At 40.7% G+C, this 18,335-nt stretch overlaps 2 protein-coding genes across 27 annotated transcripts in view; both read left to right on the forward strand.

Moving 5' to 3' along the window:
* The window catches only part of LOC146490544 (protein NLRC3-like), a 152,012-nt gene that overhangs the window by 80,456 nt on the left and 53,221 nt on the right, over positions 1–18,335 (forward strand). For 14 of the 25 annotated variants that reach the window (XM_085153016.1, XM_085153015.1, XM_085153014.1 and 11 more), the window contains 6 exons: positions 997–1,201; positions 1,353–3,153; positions 5,877–6,050; positions 8,934–9,113; positions 11,443–11,616; positions 16,724–16,897. In XM_085153016.1, coding sequence (XP_085009142.1) covers positions 997–1,201; positions 1,353–3,153; positions 5,877–6,050; positions 8,934–9,113; positions 11,443–11,616; positions 16,724–16,897 — 2,708 coding nt within the window. Of the gene's footprint in view, positions 1–996; positions 1,202–1,352; positions 3,154–5,876; positions 6,695–8,933; positions 9,114–11,442; positions 11,617–16,723; positions 16,898–18,335 lie in introns of all 25 variants that reach the window. The other 11 variants (XM_085153021.1, XM_085153026.1, XM_085153037.1 and 8 more) reach the window with 5 other exon arrangements.
* Positions 1–18,335, forward strand: part of LOC146490545 (NACHT, LRR and PYD domains-containing protein 3-like) — a 218,844-nt gene that overhangs the window by 16,236 nt on the left and 184,273 nt on the right. The window lies entirely within an intron of this gene.

Here is an 18,335-nt window from a genome sequence, read left to right on the forward strand (position 1 = left end):
TAAATGAGAATAAGAAAGAAAAGTATGTCTTTGTGCCCCCTTTTCCCTGTTCATGCCCTATCGGCCCCCCTGGCTAAACTTTGCTAGATCCGCCCCTGCACAGTTACCAGCCGTCAGCTACGTAGAGAAAAGATCCTGGTCTAGAAAGTAATATTAAATAAATTCTAACAACAGCTTATCAAGCTTAAACGTGCTGCTGTTGTTCAGCTGCTGGTTTCCTCTTTCTGGTGCAAAGTGGGCCAAAAAATAACAAGAGAGACGGAGTCGCGTCAGAAAAGCCGATCAGCTGATCATTGATCAGTTTCATGATTGAAGTAGCAGCAGGAGAGAGAGAGAGAGAGAAGAGGCAGTCGCTCCATATATCGGTTTTTAAGCTTAACGCGGGAAGGCTTTACAAACATTCAGAGATGAACACACTTGCTTTACTTCTCTCTGGGATAACTTCCTCGGAGATGAAATGCCGGTTTGGTAGCGAGGCTACAAATACACACAGCTGCTCTATCAGGTGACCACTCTGCTCCTATGTGCTACGATTATGAGCCGAGTTACGCCATGTCGCAAGTTTTGTGAGGTGCTTTTTTGATATTTAATGGATCGGATTACATTTTTTATTCCTCTCCGATATCCGATCCAGTAATTTAGGTCAGTATCGGACCGATACCGATACGTAATATCTTAACATCTACCTTTAAGACCAGTTGTCTGTATGAGTCACCTGTAACATCTCCAAGTTTCTGGCTTCAATTCTAAACCTGTTGGTAGTTCAGCTCTGAACACCAGTGAAATGTTTCTCCCACTTTAATCACTGCATTCATATGAACAGAATCCATGCTTTGGGATCATGGAGTGGTGGAGAATGTCTCAGTTAATAAGATAAAGTCAAACTTATAATTGGTAAAGAGTTCGTGGATGATATGCCCCTTGATCGTTTGGAAGTGGATGTTGTGGAGACTGAAGTTCAGAGTGGTGGGTCATTCATAAAGTATTCTGTTCCAGCTGCTGGAGGACAACATCATCACTTTTGTGAAGAATGAGCTGAAGAAGATCCAGAAGGCTCTGAATCCAAATAAGCCCCAGTGCTTGGAGTTTCAGAGGGAGGATGATGAGCAGAGGAGAAACAGCAGAGAGGCATTTGTGAAGATCACAGTAAACTTCCTGAGGAGAATGAAGAAGGAGGAGCTGGCTGACCGTCTGCAGAGACGTAAGAGGATTTATCTAAAGATTTAAGCTGCTGGATAAATGAGAGAATTGTGACACCAGTGTGTTCGATCATTTCTCAGTGGGTCAGGAATTGTCATCAGCATTTTGTAAAATATGATTGTTAAAGTTGTATTTTTATTATTATTATTCAGAACTTCCAGCTGCTGTTTGTCATCGTAACCTTAAATCTGCTCTGAAGAAGAAGTTCCAGTGTGTGTTTGAGGGCATCGCTAAAGCAGGAAACCCAACCCTTCTGAATCAGATCTACACAGAGCTCTACATCACAGAGGGAGGGACTGCAGAGGTCAATGATGAACATGAGGTCAGACAGATTGAAACAGCATCCGGGAAACCACACGGACCAGAAACAACAATCAGACAAGAAGACATCTTTAAAGCCTCACCTGGAAGAGATGAACCAATCAGAACAGTGCTGACAAAGGGAGTGGCTGGCATTGGGAAAACGGTCTTAACACAGAAATACAGCCTGGACTGGGCTGAAGACAAAGCCAACCAGGACATCCAGTTCATGTTTCCATTCACTTTCAGAGAGCTGAATGTGCTGAAAGAGGAAAAGTTCAGCTTGGTGGGACTTGTTCATCACTTCTTTACTGAAACCAAAGAAGCAGGAATCTGCAGCTTTGAAGACTTCCAGGTTGTGTTCATCTTTGATGGTCTGGATGAGTGTCGACTTCCTCTGGACTTCCACAAAACTACAATCCTAACTGACCCTAGAAAGTCCACCTCAGTGGATGTGCTGCTGATAAACCTCATCAGGGGGAAACTGCTTCCCTCTGCTCGCCTCTGGATAACCACACGACCTGCAGCAGCCAATCAGATACCTCCTGTCTGTGTTGGCATGGTGACAGAGGTCAGAGGGTTCACTGACCCACAGAAGGAGGAGTACTTCAGGAAGAGATTCAGAGATGAGGAGCAGGCCAGCAGGATCATCTCCCACATCAAGACATCACGAAGCCTCCACATCATGTGCCACATCCCAGTCTTCTGCTGGATCACTGCTACAGTTCTGGAGGATGTGCTGGAAACCAGAGAGGGAGGACAGCTGCCCAAGACCCTGACTGAGATGTACATCCACTTCCTGGTGGTTCAGGCCAAAGTGAAGAAGGTCAAGTATGATGGAGGAGCTGAGACAGATCCACACTGGAATAAAAAGAACAGGAAGATGATTGAATCTCTGGGAAAACTGGCTTTTGATCAGCTGCAGAAAGGAAACCTGATCTTCTATGAATCAGACCTGACAGAGTGTGGCATCGATATCAGAGAAGCCTCAGTGTACTCAGGAGTGTTCACACAGATCTTTAAAGAGGAGAAACAACTGTACCAGAACAAGGTGTTTTGCTTTATCCATCTCAGTGTTCAGGAGTTTCTGGCTGCTCTTGATGTCCATCTGACCTTCATCAAATCTGGACTCAATCTGATGGAACAACAACAAACAACCTCCAAGAAATCTAAATTATTTAACAAACTAAAACTTCAATCTCTCCACCAGAGTGCTGTGAACAAGGCCTTACAGAGTCCAAATGGACACCTGGACTTGTTCCTCCGCTTCCTCCTGGGTCTTTCCCTGCAGACCAATCAGAGTCTCCTACGAGGTCTGCTGACACAGACAGGAAGTAGCTCACTGACCAATAAGGAAACAGTCCAGTACATCAAGGAGAAGCTCAGTGAGAATCTGTCTGCAGAGAAAAGCATCAATCTGTTCCACTGTCTGAATGAACTGAATGATCGTTCTCTAGTGGAGGAGATCCAACAGTCCCTGAGATCAGGAAGTCTCTCCACAGATAAACTGTCTCCTGCTCAGTGGTCAGCTCTGGTCTTCATCTTACTGTCATCAGAAAAAGATCTGGATGTGTTTGACCTGAAGAAATACTCTGCTTCAGAGGAGGCTCTTCTGAGGCTGCTGCCAGTGGTCAAAGCCTCCAACAAAGCTCTGTAAGTACGTTTGTACTCATGTCTTTACTTTTAACATCCAACTGTGTCATCTGAGACGCTGAATTCACCATAAACTCTGATCATCACTGCTGCTGTTATGTTATCAGTCTTTGTTTAAAAACTTAGGATGCATGTGCCTAATGTTGTGATACTTTATATTCACATGCATACTCCTAGATACATTTCTAAGGCAGGTCTATTTTTAGTCACAAATATTGGTAAAACACTTGCTTTTACATGCATGTTGGGTCCTGCATTAAAGAAAGCATTTGAATTACTCAGTGAATCATTGCAGCCAGAGAAACATCCTTAGTTCCACTTTAAACTAAACTCTGCTTCGGTCTTCCAAAGTGTGTTTGTTGTTTCTTTGTTGTTGTTGGCCTTCTCTCTCCTCTCACTCCAATCTGGTTGCAGCAGATGTTTGTCCCTCCCTGAACCTGCAGACTTGGGTGCAGCACCTCAGTTCATCTTCAGTCTGAAACCAGCTGTTTTAGCTATATCCCCTCAAGCACACCTTCCCTGGTTATCTCTGCTGTGGTTGCTATAAAATGTAATCTTGATATAAAAAAAAAAAAAGGAAAAACCTCAAGTCAGACTTGATGCCATTTATTGGCAGCATGGTGCCTGTTTGTCAGTCTTTGATGATAAACTGCAGCACAGTCTAAAGCAAACCTTCTGACTTTATTGACTTTATGCATGTATATATTCTTCCTGTTCACCTTGGACACACAACAGCTCTCTGTTTGTTGTGATTGGATCTAGAACACAATTCAGATCAGCCAACATATCCTAATCTAGATGATTTTTAAGGTGGTATCTGGAACGAAAAGTTAAAAATCAGCTTGGATGGCCTGTACTGTATGATGGCCTTGGTTGCACCACATTGATAGCCATGCTAGTTGGTTCACTCTTTGGGCAAGAAGAGCCACCCTTGGTCAAAGCTTGGTCATTCAAGCTCACCGTTTTCCCCTTGTTGGCTGATTATAAGTATTTTTTTTACCTGACTTATAGTCATCATTGTCTTCAAATTAACTCACAAACTGCTGACTGCTTTAGCTTACCTGGCTGAGCAGGTGACCCATGTACTGAAGGTTAGAGTCGTGACTCCAGGGCCTGGAGTCCCTCCCTTCCTGTCTTCTCTGTCCTATACAGTGAAGACAAAAGGCCTCAAGTTCTGAAAACTCTTCCCCTTCATCATCTTCCAAATCATCTCTCTCATCTAAAATCAGCAGTATTCTCTGAGTAGAGAATCTTTTCACAATCTTGAATGATAAGGATCCAAGTGGGTAAAGTTTATTTGTTGTGTTCCTATTTGCAGCTGGGATAGATTGTGAAAAACTCTCGGCTGCCAAAATTACATCCAGTTAGAAGAAAAACATTGAGTGAAGTGTTTGTTTCATCATCCTTCACAACTCATCAACCAGGTGTCACAAACTGCAGCAGAACAGTACAAAGCATGTCATACTGGATGGCTGCAACAACAGAGTTTTACCTACCTTTGGTATTTCTTGACAGCATGAGCATAATATTTACTGAACAGAGTCGTCTTCTGTAATCTTTTCAGATTCAGATTCAGAACATTGTATTTATTTTCAAGGGGCAATTAGGATACTGACCTTGCAAACTGTACATACAATACACAAACATCACATTGGAGAGACAGGTCAGGCTAGGTAGCTGGCCGGTCAGCCGCTAGAGCTGTGACCCGGAACTGAACAGCAGAAAATGCACAACATCAGGAAGGATGAGGAGAAAAAAGAACTCCCTCCAGACTGAGCTCCAACAGGGAGATCAGTTTGAGAACAGAAAAAAAATGACCTTAGCGCAGAACACATGAAAACTCTTAATGCGCCATAGAAACACATGACAAGCAACAGGGATGGGTAAAAGGTGAGAGACAGCCGGTGTAGACAGCGCATCCGGGCTTGTAGCATTAGCGCTGGTCCCCTCAACCCACCGTCTGCACCGGGAGGGGATAAGCATGCTTAGGATGGGAAGGAACACTCTAAACACCGTCTGTTATCAGAGTGAGATTTGTTATGTTCAGCTCCAGCCTTGAGACCACAGCTGGAGCCGGTATGTTAGCTGCTTGAAATGATGGTGGTTTTCTTTGGTGCAAACAACTGCATGTCAATTTCACAGCTGATCTAACAGTCCGTCACTCGTCTCTCAATCTCCCGTTGGAGAGCCACAAGTTTCTCCGAGAGGTTATCAGTTTTGCTCTCAAAGAGCAAAGTCTGAGAACTCATGACCGCCATGAGCTTCTTCAAGATCTTATCCATGCTGCGTTCAATGAGCCCATTTTGAGAAGGCACGACCCGTCCCATTGTTTCAGTCACAGTGGGCAGCCTGTGACGGGGTTTTGAACAGCTGATTCCGCTTTCTTTATTCTTCAATAAGCCAGGGCCAAGCCAGCTCAGATCAGCATGAACCCTTTGCTGCTGTGAATGTCCATGCTGCTATATTTCAGTATCAGGCTCTAAATGTACAAATGGATCTGAGAAGATTTCCAATCGTTTTTCTATTAGATTTACAGTTTGTTTTCATGTGTTCTGACTCAGAATGTGGAGCAGGAGGAGCTTACAAGGAGTAAGTGCTGATATAGAAGAAGAGTTGTGTTTTAATGAAGCTATTTAGTTAACCAATAATTGTATTGCATGTTGGCATTAAAAAAATGTTTCATTTGACTGATTTAATTAATTAATTTGTTTGTTTTCTTCCAGACTGAGTGGCTGTAACCTGTCAGAGAGAAGCTGTAATGCTCTGTCCTCAGTTCTCAACTCCCAGTCCTCTAGTCTGAAAGAGCTGGACCTGAGTAACAATGACCTGCGGGATTCTGGAGTGAAGCTTCTGTCTGCTGCACTGCAGAGTCCACATTGTACACTGGAAAATCTCAGGTCAGGATCTAAACATATCATTAAATGATATTATTGTATAAACAACCAAGCTTTATAGAATTGGCAGGTGAACTTTTCTTTATCTTTGGATTGCTTAGGAGATTCTTAATTACTGTCTGAAGATTTTTTTACATTCACATATTTTGTTTTAATGGTAAAACAGAATTATTGTTCAGTTCAATGAGCAGGTAGCTGTGAGATTCATAATAATGAGGTATATTTGTATTAAAGATGACTAAACTTGAACAGTAGCTGTGTGAGTTACTTTGTTTACTCATGTGTGCTGATGTGAGTAATTTAAAGCTGAAGTAAACTTGTAATGAGCTTAATAGAGTTTCTGAAGTAAGTGTACTTGGAGATATTTATGTTTACTGAAGTCCAGGAGCAGGAGGCTGTATGTAGCATAGAGGAACCCAGATCTCAGCTTTATCTCTTGGGTTTCTGTTGCTGCTGTTACAGTTTCCCCTCATCGTTCCCTTCATCAGTCTCCTCACTGTAACAAATCAAAGTGTTACTGTATAGATTCACATCTGAATGTTCCCATGTGCTATTAAAACTAAAAGCAATGTTTCATAAACCCACGTGGTTCAGTCACACAGTAACTGATGGTAAATAAATAAGTGATGGCTCCACACAGAACTCAGGTTTACATGCTGGAACAGTTTGTGATGGGGGAAACGGCTCTCATCACTGGATCAAAACATGAAAACAAATCTGAAGTAAAGTTTTGTTGAAGTGAACTGTGGTGGTGCCCAATGTTCCCTCTAAGCTGCGCACGCTTCTGGCACGGTCTCTGCGCACAGAAAATCTGCGTTGCGCATAAAAAAAAATCAAATTTCAGTTGAAATTAAAATTAAAACTTTAACAATTCTGTTTTGCAGTGTTAGTCAGTGACTGGCTGCTCCCGTATGGGATTAGAACGATGCCACCTTATCCTATAGTCCAGCCAATGATGCGATTCACATTCGTATATACGCAGCTAATCAACGTCGTCGACAGGCTATGACAGCGTCCTTATGTGCCAACACCGGTGTTTTAGCTAGCAAAGCGGCTGATGTGGAGTGAAGCCACGTTAATGACAACGTGTACAACCATTGGAGATGTGAGCAGGACAGAGGGAACAATTGAGGGGAAAAGTGTTGACTTTATACCCGTTTTTAAATTGTGTTGATCGGCCTCGTAAAACCAGAGTTATGATAAAAATATCTGCAATGTTTGGTTTTCTTCCTGAATACTATTGTTGTTTATAACAACGATATAACAGACTCTCTGCCAGACCACAGACTCATAATACAAGTCAGAGCTTTATAAAAATAGAAAAAATAAAGTTGTGTTTTTAAAGTTGGAATTCAAGTTTTTTTTACTTCCAATAGTGTTAACATACTACACAGGTCATGAACAAGAAAAAATATTCATTGTAAGTGGGCTAAAGCAGTTAATTAAAAGTAGTCTAACATAAATGCTGTAATTTGGTTATTTTAATAAACATGTAACTTGGGATGGATTCGATGCTGGCGTGACCACAGTGCACACGTCTGCTGTTGCTCACAGGGGTCCAACGGACGCTCAGGGAGTTTGTGTGTTCAGACACATGAAACATTAGAGGGAACATTGGCGGTGACTGGCAGGGAAAAGGGGAATGATAAGACTTACTGTAAATATAATTATGTATGTATTGAAAAAGGAAAAACTAAAATGTTCCAGCTGAAAAAATGAAATCGGTTTCAGTTTATGAGCTCTTTTTTCTTTACAGTTCCAACCTTTTTATATTGAAATGAGCTGCTCATCCCTTTTTAGATGACCTGCATAAAACAATACAGAGCACATTGGGCTGAATATGGAGAGGAAGCATCACAGTACAGCTTCACTGATGCATTAAAGTCTCTGATATGAAATGAGAAATGAAGCAGCCAGAGCTTTTTCATAAGTGGAAATCCACTGTGACTGTGAGCTGCTGCTACAGCCTCCAGATTAGCCAGCAGCTCATCCTGCTCAACATTTTCTCACCAACTTTAATGGAAGTGTCATGTTTTCAGCTGGAGTGATGGTCAAGGTGGCCTCCCTCTCCTCTTCTTCTCCTCTTCCTCTTTCATTTGTAAAGCCACTTCTGCTGCTTTCATTCTTTTATAAGTCCTGTAGCTGAGTTTGGGAGAGACTAACAGCCTCGGCAGCAGAGGGGAGAAAGGCTGTAACACCACCACTTTACTCTGTTCTACCTGTCACATCATTTTATCAGGAAACAAATATGCTCATGTCTTTACTACGTTTGTCTTGAAGATGTAAGAAGATCACATGGTGCTTTTTATTATTGTGTTGGTTTGTTTCCTGTCTCTTGGATGGAGCCCAGCTGTGCGTGGCCCCAGGGCCTGCGGTCAGAGTGTGTGCTGAATAATCCGGCCCAGGATGAGGCCAAAATGACATGGGATGAAATGTCTGTCACGTATTAGAGCCTAATTTAAAAACATCCTCCATAAATATTGAATAATAACAATAATAATAAAGGGTCAGAAGATGACTTGTTGGAATGAAAATGAGCTTGTAGTTTGTCTGCTTTAATAATGTGACTAGAAAAAGGTGTTGGACTTCAAATATGTCCATTTCTTTCACACTTCACCTTTAAAAGTGAAGCCATGTTGTTCCTTGAAGGAAAAACATGACTTTTCCTGTTTTTATGATAAATGTACGAATTTAATGTGAAACATTCAGAGTTCTTTCTCTTGTTATGTTTGTTTGAAGCTGCTTCCTGTTGGCTTCAGCTGTTTGGAGTTTCCATTTTCTAAACTTCTACATTCTGAACCTTCTTCAGCTCTGAACAGATGATGAAACACTGAATGATTTCAAGCACTTTGTCTAATAAACTTACATCTTTCATTCTTTATACAGATTGTGGGACTGTGATTTGTCAGAGATCAGCTGTGATTATCTGGCAGCAGCGCTGAAGTCCAACCCCTCATATCCCAGAGTGCTGAACCTGAATGGAACCTACAACAACCTGCAGGATTCAAGAGTAAAGCATCTGTGTGTTCTTCTGGAGAATCCACGTTGTCGATTTGAAACTTTGAGGTCAGTCACATGTTTTAGTTGTGCTGAGATGAATATGATGTGAAAGTTTTGCTGACACTGTGGATCAGTAGGCCCACAGACCTCTATACAGGAAGTCTGGTTCTACTCTTTGTAGAACTTCTGATTCCTGATCCTCTGAGTCTGACTCAGTAGATAATGCAGAGTTCTGAGCTGATGTGGGTGAGCGGACTCAGGCAGCCTGACAGAGTTGATGTCCAGGTCTTCCCTGCTTGTCCTGATACAAATAAACATGAGTATCTGGTCAGTGGTTGTTGATCAATGTTCATGAGAATTTGCATAATTAAGATTAAGGAACTGACCTCCCAGCCCATTGTTCCTTCAGTGGGCTGGTTTCAGTCATTATGCAAATGTCCTGTTTATAAGATTGTAAACCTGCAGTCAGCTGAGACTGAAGAAGTCACTTGGATGAGTGATGAAATATTTCTCCCACAAAACGCTACGTCTAGATGAATAGAATCAGCTTTTGGAGAAACATGAGTATCCTTGCAGGTCAGATCTTATCAGTCACACCTGTTAGTGCAGCTCTCCTCTAGATTGTAGTGCTTGTTAAACTAGGATGATTTTAGGAGCCTGGACCACAGATCCAAGGGAAGTGATGACTTGGAAAGACTAAAACAACCTATTAGAGGTGTTTGCACTAACATAGATAACTATTCAGATTTACATTTTTATTGTCTCATAAAGGGTTAAAAAGTGAATGTGCACAGAGAGGTTGGTGGTGAGATGGGCACTTCCAGCACTGTAGATGTGTTCCAGCTCAGTGTTCATGGAAATAATCCGGAGAGCAGGATTCCTTGATGAATGTCACATCTTCTTAAAGTTATAATCCACAGGGAAAACTGTGAAACTGTCGATCTGATATCTACTCAACCAATCAGGTGGTTGATCTCCAGCCCCACCTTATTATCAGTTTATCTCTCTCTTTTTCACATCTGAATAATCTTCACTTCACATTTCAGTCAGTTCAGATTTCATTATCACGTTCACTTTAGCATAATCCATTTTAATCCAAACACCTTTGTCTTTAAACTCTGTTTGACAGTCACAGTATATCCAGTACAATCCTCTTTTTCACTGAGTCACACACGTTCAGAGATCAGAGTGTCCTGTGTGTGCTCTCATTCACTCACACTCACTCTCATATGGCTGAAGTCTGTTTGTACACAGGCTAATCTGGGACTCTCCACCATTTGACCCTAGAAATAAAGAAGCTTCTTGGATGAGAGGTGAAACGTCTTTAAGAAACTTAAACAAGTCCAGATGCCTTTTTTTCTAAGCTCTTTAGATGACTGCGAACCTTCACAGACACCTCATCAGTGTCACTCTCAGAGCTACCAGCCCTTTGCTACAATCACAAAGCTCTTCATTGAAATCAATGATATCAAAGATGGAATTAAATGAGTCCAAGTCTTCTGCTGATTCAGCATCACATTCATCTTTAGTCCTTGCTCTGCATCCCCACCATGGACTTGATTCCTTTCCAAGCCAGCCTTGAGTGTCCTTTATTCAACGTATTCTCTGCTTCACTTTTAGACCTGATTTTAGCTGCTTTATCTCTCTTCCGACAAGTATCTGTGCCTCGATCTTTTTCTTCTCTCCCTCATAACAAGACAGCTTCTTCTGCCTGAGAACATGTTTGAGTGATTTACTAATCCAGGGCTGATTTTTGGGGGAAATAGTTCCTGTTTTCAAAGTAATCCCCATTTTTCCCAGAAAGAAATGTAAGTAGAAATAAATGATCCTAGTTAGAACATGAGCCTTTAAAAAGGCTCTTCTGAGGCTGCTGCCAGTGGTCAAAGCCTCCAACGAAGCTCTGTAAGTAAATATGTGATCATAGCTTTAGTTTTTAAATGTTTATTCTAGTTAACACAGATCAGGTGGAACAACTCAAATAAAATATCAAAACTATTAAGTGATCATCAATACAGATATTGTTCAATACTGAATACAATGGAGCACAAATTGTCCACATTTCTGAAATATTTCTGGTGTAACTGTTACCAAAGTGCAATTTAGACCTGGCCTGTGTTTGTTATCTAAGTGATAATCATCAATTCTACTAAAACAAATACAAAATAAAGAAATTTGACACATTTTGTTGATATCAAAAGCGCACTGAACAATTCAGTGTTGTTTTACTGCCGTTCTCTCTTCACTTCTTCTCCTCTGATTCTCTCCACATTTTGCTCTGCATAAGTGCTCAATTTCAAAACAAAAACAAGATTAAATATTGCTAAATATAATAGTATCTCGTTACACTTCAACATAAGTGTTTTATTTTTGTAATTGTTTATCTGTTATTTTTCAGACTGAGTCACTGTGACCTGTCAGAGAGAAGCTGTGAAGCTCTGTCCTCATGTCTCAGCTCTCAGACCTCTAATCTGAGACAACTGGACCTGAGTAACATTAACCTGAAGGATTCAGGCGTGAAGATTCTGTCTGAAGGACTGAAGAGTCCACACTGTACACTGGAAACTCTCAGGTGAGATCAAGCATTTTTCTTTCATCAACTGACAGAATTAGCAAATTAATAATAAAGTAGTCCTCTAATAAGAGGAGAAGTGCAGGTGTTTTGAAGGGCAACATACTCTTGTGTTAACAAGCCAGGAAGTAGTTCCTGGGAACTGCTTCCTTTGTTATTGTCTAAGTAGAAATATGATGGTGAAACAGTGATGAGTTTGCAGAGGTGAATCCACAGCACACAACACAACAATGCTGTTGTGTGCTGAAAGCAGACTTCTCACAGATTCTGAGACTGCAGGTTTCATCACTGTCCAACCAAAATTCACTGAATGTCCAAAACTACGCTTCATGTTTAAGAAAACAGATGATCAGGGGGATTTGTGTTTACATCTTTTTTGTGTAATCTGTTCACCCCTGTTTTAGCTGTTTGGTGGTTGTTGAGATGGTTTTGTGAACTTTTAGCTGAGATTCTGACATTTCTGTAGATACCACACATGTCTAATTACTTTGTATAGCATGAATGGCCATAACGAGGTTTTTAACAGTAAGAAAAGTTGTAAAACTTAAGAAAATATAGTTAAAAGTCCAAAACCTTCTACGTCTGGTCGCTTGTGGAAAGGAGCAGATCAAACGAGTAAAGAATTACGTTATAATTATAAATGGCTTCAACAGCACATTCAGGTCTGTGAGACTCATTCAGACACTGAGCCATGGCTCTGTGCTATATGCACATATTTCTGCATCTCTGCCATTCAGACACACTTTATATATAGTTTATTTTATGTAGTATTCAATACTGAACTGTACATTTAGTCTTTTCAAAGGCAGCAAGTTTTATTCAGTGTTTTCATAAAAGCCTTATTTTTATCCATTTACCGCTATTAGGAAGAACACACGTGAGGTTTAAGACCTGGACGAGTTTGAAACCTTTTGTCCTCCACAATGGAAAATGGGTGGAAATAAAAATGGGTCTCACTTTAGCCAGCTCCTAATTTTATCAGTTCTCTCAGCGTCTCCTGTATATCTCCTATATAAATTTTGCATTCAGCTTTGTGGTCTCCAATATCACTGAAATGCAGCCAGATGCTGCTCATTTTGCATTTTCACTCTTTCCTGATACGCTTGCTTTTCAATACACCTCCCCTTTCTCTGTGTACCTGGTCTCTACCACTACCCTTGCTGTCTATGGGACATTTCCGTCTTCTTTCATATAATGGTATGATCCCAGTCTGTCTCTTAAAGTGTTTGGCCACATGGTTTGCTCATCAGAATAAAATCTCAGCCGTGCTCACATTGATTATCAGCAAGCCTGAAAATTCATCAATACTTGAATTATGAAATTATCTCAAGGGCTGGATTTGGCCCACAGGCCATATGTTTGACACCCCTGGTTTACACAGTTTGGTATTCAATGTACAAGTGAGTAAGCTGTCAGCTAACTAGCAGACAAGCTAACTGCTGGGACTGCGTCTTTCTAACAAGAGCGTCAGACACTCAGACTGGTTTTCTTTGTGGATGATGATGATGTTCTCACACTAATCCTCCATGGGTTATGGTGGGACATTGAGAGCTGAAGTCAAACAGCAGAGAGAAATGAAAGACTGATTCATTTCTATTTAGTCTTGTGATGCGCAGCTTTGTTCAGAGCATTAAGGCCCAGCAAAGATTACTGAGGTCATAGAGTCCCTGATGAAACCTGTGTGCTTATAGAAACTGAAACCAGATGAACCAGAATAGAAGGACATTAAAATGAAGTGTCAGCTACACAAAGACAAAGGTATTCAGTTGTTGGTGTGAGTAATTTAAATGGAGGATGGAGTCAGACTTTAAGCTGCTGAACTCAGTCACTATATCCTGTTCTCCTCATAGAACCTGGATACACAGACTCACCTGTGACACAGTGACACACAGTGTGGGCTACACACACATTAGAAAGTGGATCAGTCACACTTGTGCAATCATTTGTTGTGCTGGGAAACCATGAACACTTTGAATCACCATTAATGGCTTTGTTACAGCAACATTCAATCATGAGTTCAAAAGTAGTGTATTGTGTACTTATTTTAATAGTACTGCAGTATGAGAAGTGCAACATTCAGTGTGCAGAAACAAATCAGGTGCTTTCTAACTAGAGATGGACCGATCCGATATTACGTATCGGTATCGGTCCGATACTGACCTAAATTACTGGATCGGATATCGGAGAGAAATAAAAAATATAATCCGATCCATTAAATATCAAAAAAAGCACCTTAAAAAACTTGCGACACGGCGTAACTCGGCTCATAACCGTAGCACGTCAGAGCAGTGTGGTCACGTGATAGAGCGGCTGTGTGTATTTGTAGCCTGCTAGCAAACATTTCATCTCCGAGGAAGTTATCTCAGAGAGAAGTAAAGCAAGTGTGTAAGTTCATCTCTGAATGTTTGTAAAGCATTCCCGCGTTAAGCTTAACATCCGATATATAGAGCAACTGCCTCTTCTCTCTTCCTCCCTCTGCTACTTCAATCGTGAAACTGCTTAACGATCAGCTGATCGGCTTTTCTGTCGCGAGTCCGTCTCTCTTCTTTGTTTTTGGCCCACTTGGCACCAGAAAGAGGAAACCAGCGGCTGAACAACAGCAGCACGTTTAAGCTTGATAAGCTGTTGTTAGAATTTATTTAATATTACTTTCTACACCAGGATCTTTTTCTACGCAGCTGACATAACTGTGCAGGGGCGGATCTTGCAAAGTTTAGCCAGGGGGGCCGATAGGGCATGAACAGGCAAAAGGGGGCACAAAGACATACTTTTCTTTTTTATTCTCATTTAAACTATCTAGCTTTTAATTATTTAATAATTATCTGAATCTTACACCCAAAGTTTTAATCTGATGTAAAATGTATAGAAGTCCATTACTGTATATAGTAACTGTTAAGTCTAATATACCCTAGTAAGCTGTAGTACTTTTTCCTTTGGGAAAGTACCATCTGTGAATTCTGCAATTCTGTTGAAGAAAGATGTTGAATCTATTTAATTATTCTTGAAAAATAATTTATTTCTGTGAATTTTTTTCACCCTGCATCAAATTAAAGTTGATTACATTGATTAAGCATCATGAGGAAGAGGGTGGTTCCCTATTTTCTTTTGCTGGGAGTTTGCAACCCTATTAGTTAGGTTGCTTAATATTTCTGCTAAGTACTCTTTAAAATACCAGAATAGGAAGGATGGTGCAGGTTTAACTTTATTAGATTGATCAGTGTTGCTGATCTATGAAATATTTTGGGTGCAGTGTGTTTTTGTTTTTTTTTACATACAGGTATAACAGAATAGTGTTGTTGTTTTTAAACTTGAGTATGAACTTATACAAAAAGCAGCAAGATATTAAAAAAAACATTTTTGTTGATTAAAAAACACACTATATCGGATTCATATCGGTATCGGCAGATATCCAAATTTATGATATCGGTATCGGTATCGGACACAAAAAAGTGGTATCGTGCCATCTCTATTTCTAACAGCAGTGTTCCCTTTAACACAGTAGCAGTTCAAATATTTCTGTCAGTCTGAGCTGAAACATGAATCTAATCAAATATCAAATCAAAGTTCTTTGCCTCTGCCAGGACGTTAACATTTGATCTAGTTTTTTACAAAGTTCCCCTCAGCGTCCAGAGCCACCAACATACCTTTGATCAACAGCAAGTGAACATTTATAAATGTGTGTTTTCAGAAAAGGAACCAGCATAACTATTGTTCTGTTATCAGGGAGCAACACAAACGCTCATCAGCTCTTTTACTGTGCAGGACTTTGAGTGTGTGAAGTGTGTGTTTGTGCTGGATTTCCTTTGGAGAATCTCAGTCAGAAACGAGACAAAGAAAAACTCTTTCAATAGTCCAGGTTGAGTTGACAACATGAACTGCATTTATCTTCCTCTGACTTGACATGTTCTTCCTCCTCTGCACCGAGCCAGCTGCTAAGACTCACAAGCTCACTGACATTTTCTGATGATAAAGAAACTCTTTTCTTCTGTACAATATGAGCAGCAACAGAGAACAAGTTTTCACAGGTACACATGTTGCAGCTGTGGCCAAGTACATGTGCTGCATGTTTGGAGCAGCACTCTAATGGACAGGCCTCTGTACTGATGGTGGGCTCTGCTCTGTATCCACCACACTGTTCTCAGCTGAGTCTTCCTCCTGTTCACAATCACACTCTGATGAAGCACCAATAGGGCCAACTTTTTTTCTGGTGGCTCGGATGTTGTTGCTTACCCAGCCACGCCCAGTAGTCTCCAGAGAGACCAACAGCTGGTGCACGTTATAACACCGTGGCTTTCTTAGTCTTTCCTTTTTCTACAGCTCATGTATTCTTCTTGTGATGGTGCGTCTTGAGGGAGGCTCATACATGCCGTCATTTGTTGATCCTAAGAACGTTCCTCAGACCGTCTTCTTTAACAACACTAATCAGCCTGAAGTTTGTAGCTACTCACTTCACTGTGGCATTTGTTAGCTTGTCTTTCTTTGGTTTATCTAGACTCATCCCACAAGCTGATCCTACGTAGTCTGCCCAAGCCTCCCACCTCTATTTGTTTGGATGGTTTGTTTGCTGCCATCAGCAGCGTGTAATGCATTTAAGTGATACTTCAGACTTGAAGTACTCCGACAATAAAAAACTATAACTATAACTATAAAAATAACTTTAGTTGTATCAACACTGCCCTCTGACACTGAGCACACTGAAGTCAAATCTTTATTTATCCAGTTCATCTGTAGGCTGAGCTCAGTCCATCCATTTAGTGAAATGCTGTTTAAAGGTCTTCTTGTTAAGTGAGCGTGCACAGATCCTGAAGCAGAAAGCCTGGGTTAACAGAGAAATGATCATCACTGTAATGATGCTCATCATTTCTGACTGGGATTTTAGGTTTTGTCAAAGCAGCAACGAAAGCATGGCTATGTTGGACTAGGTGTGGAAGCAGCTCCCAGCTTGAGTTCAGGAGACAGACACCCTCTCTACTTTTAAGATCAGCTTCAAACTTTCCTTTTTCATAAAGCTTATTGTTAAAGCTGGATCAGGTGACCCTGAACCATCCCTTAGTTATGCTGCCATAGAGATGGATAACAGACGGATTGTTGTTTTGTGTGTCTGCAGTCTGTCAGGCTGTCTGATCACAGAGGAAGGCTGTACTTCTCTGGCCTCAGCTCTGCGCTCCAACCCCTCCCATCTGAGAGAGCTGGACCTGAGTCACAATCATCCAGGTGACTCAGGAATGAAGCTGCTGTCGGATGGACTGAAGGATCCAGGCTGGAGACTGGACACTCTCAGGTATGAAGAATGTCTGATAGAGGAAGAAGAGCTGGAAACATTTCCTGTGTCTTTCACTCACTCCCTGTTTGTTTCCTGCAGATGAGACATGAACAAACACACATGCAGGAATATTTTCAGGGACAGACACACTAGTCTAGCTGCATAGTACATGGATATTTATGTAGGGGTCTCCAATGAGTCTGTTTGCAGGAACATTAATGATAAGTGATAAGTCATGTTGAGAGTTTCATTAAAAGTAGACCTACAGTTAGGTCCATAAATATTTGGACAGAGACAACATTTTGTAACTTTAGATACACTTTATTAGGTCACAGGTGTACTATTCCTGAGATAGTGGCCACTGTGTACCTAATAAAGTGTCACTCATGTGTATGTTTCCCATGCTGTATGTCCACAGTCACAGTGACAGTAAGTGACACTGACAGAAGGATGAAATAAGGCTGTGAATCATTTCAGTCTGTGTGTGTGACAGAGGCAGACAGGAGCAGCTAACATTTGGAAATGGAAGCTTATTGGAAACTCTACATTCACGGCTGAATTCACAATAGACTTGTTCTCTAGTGCACATTTGGCAGCTAATGCTATTACTGTTTTCCCTTTCCTTTCTACAACTTGAGCAGCTATTGCTAAGTAGGCCACTTTACTCTGCTAAGGATTTGTGTGACCATGATGGAATCTCTGATAAGCTAAGCTAATGCTTCTAAGCTAATGCTATTTATGGGCCCTGTTAGAATCAATATTTCATTCTCATTCTGTTGTTTGAGAACAATATTAACGTCTCACATCATTATAACACAAGAGAAAAGGGTATTAGCGTTAGCTACTAATGATTATTCACTTCAAATTAGCTTTAGCTGCTAATGGGAGCCTACTTGGCATAAACCCTTCACAACGTTATAATGCAAGGGAAAAGAATCACTTATGGCAGCCTACTTAGCATTAACTCCTCGCTAATATTATGCTAATTTACATCAAATAAGCATTAGCTGCTCATATTGTTATAAGGAAAGAGAAAATGGTATTAGCATTAGCTGCTAATAATTATTCACCTCTAATTAGAATAAGCCACTAAAAGCAGCCTACTTAGCATTAACTCCTCACTTCGTTGTTACCCAACGGAAAAGAGTATTAGTATTAGCTACTATCATTTTTAATAAGTAAGAGAAAACAGTGGTAGCATTATTGGATAATGTTAACTCACATTAAATTAGCATTAGCTATTTACAACAGCGTACTTTGAATTAGCCACTCACATTGTTAAAAAGTAAGGGAAAACAGTATTAGCAGAAGCGCATAATGCTAATTCACATCAACGTAGTATTAGTTAATAAGGCTAGCCTTCTTAGCATTAACTGCTCACTAATATAATGCTAATTCACATCAAATTAGCATTAGCTGCTCAAGTTGTTATAAGGAAAGAGAAAACGGTATTAGC

The sequence above is a fragment of the Neolamprologus multifasciatus genome, unplaced genomic scaffold, assembly GCF_963576455.1.
Source record: "Neolamprologus multifasciatus unplaced genomic scaffold, fNeoMul1.2 chr03_unloc_1, whole genome shotgun sequence".
NCBI lineage: Eukaryota > Metazoa > Chordata > Actinopteri > Cichliformes > Cichlidae > Neolamprologus > Neolamprologus multifasciatus.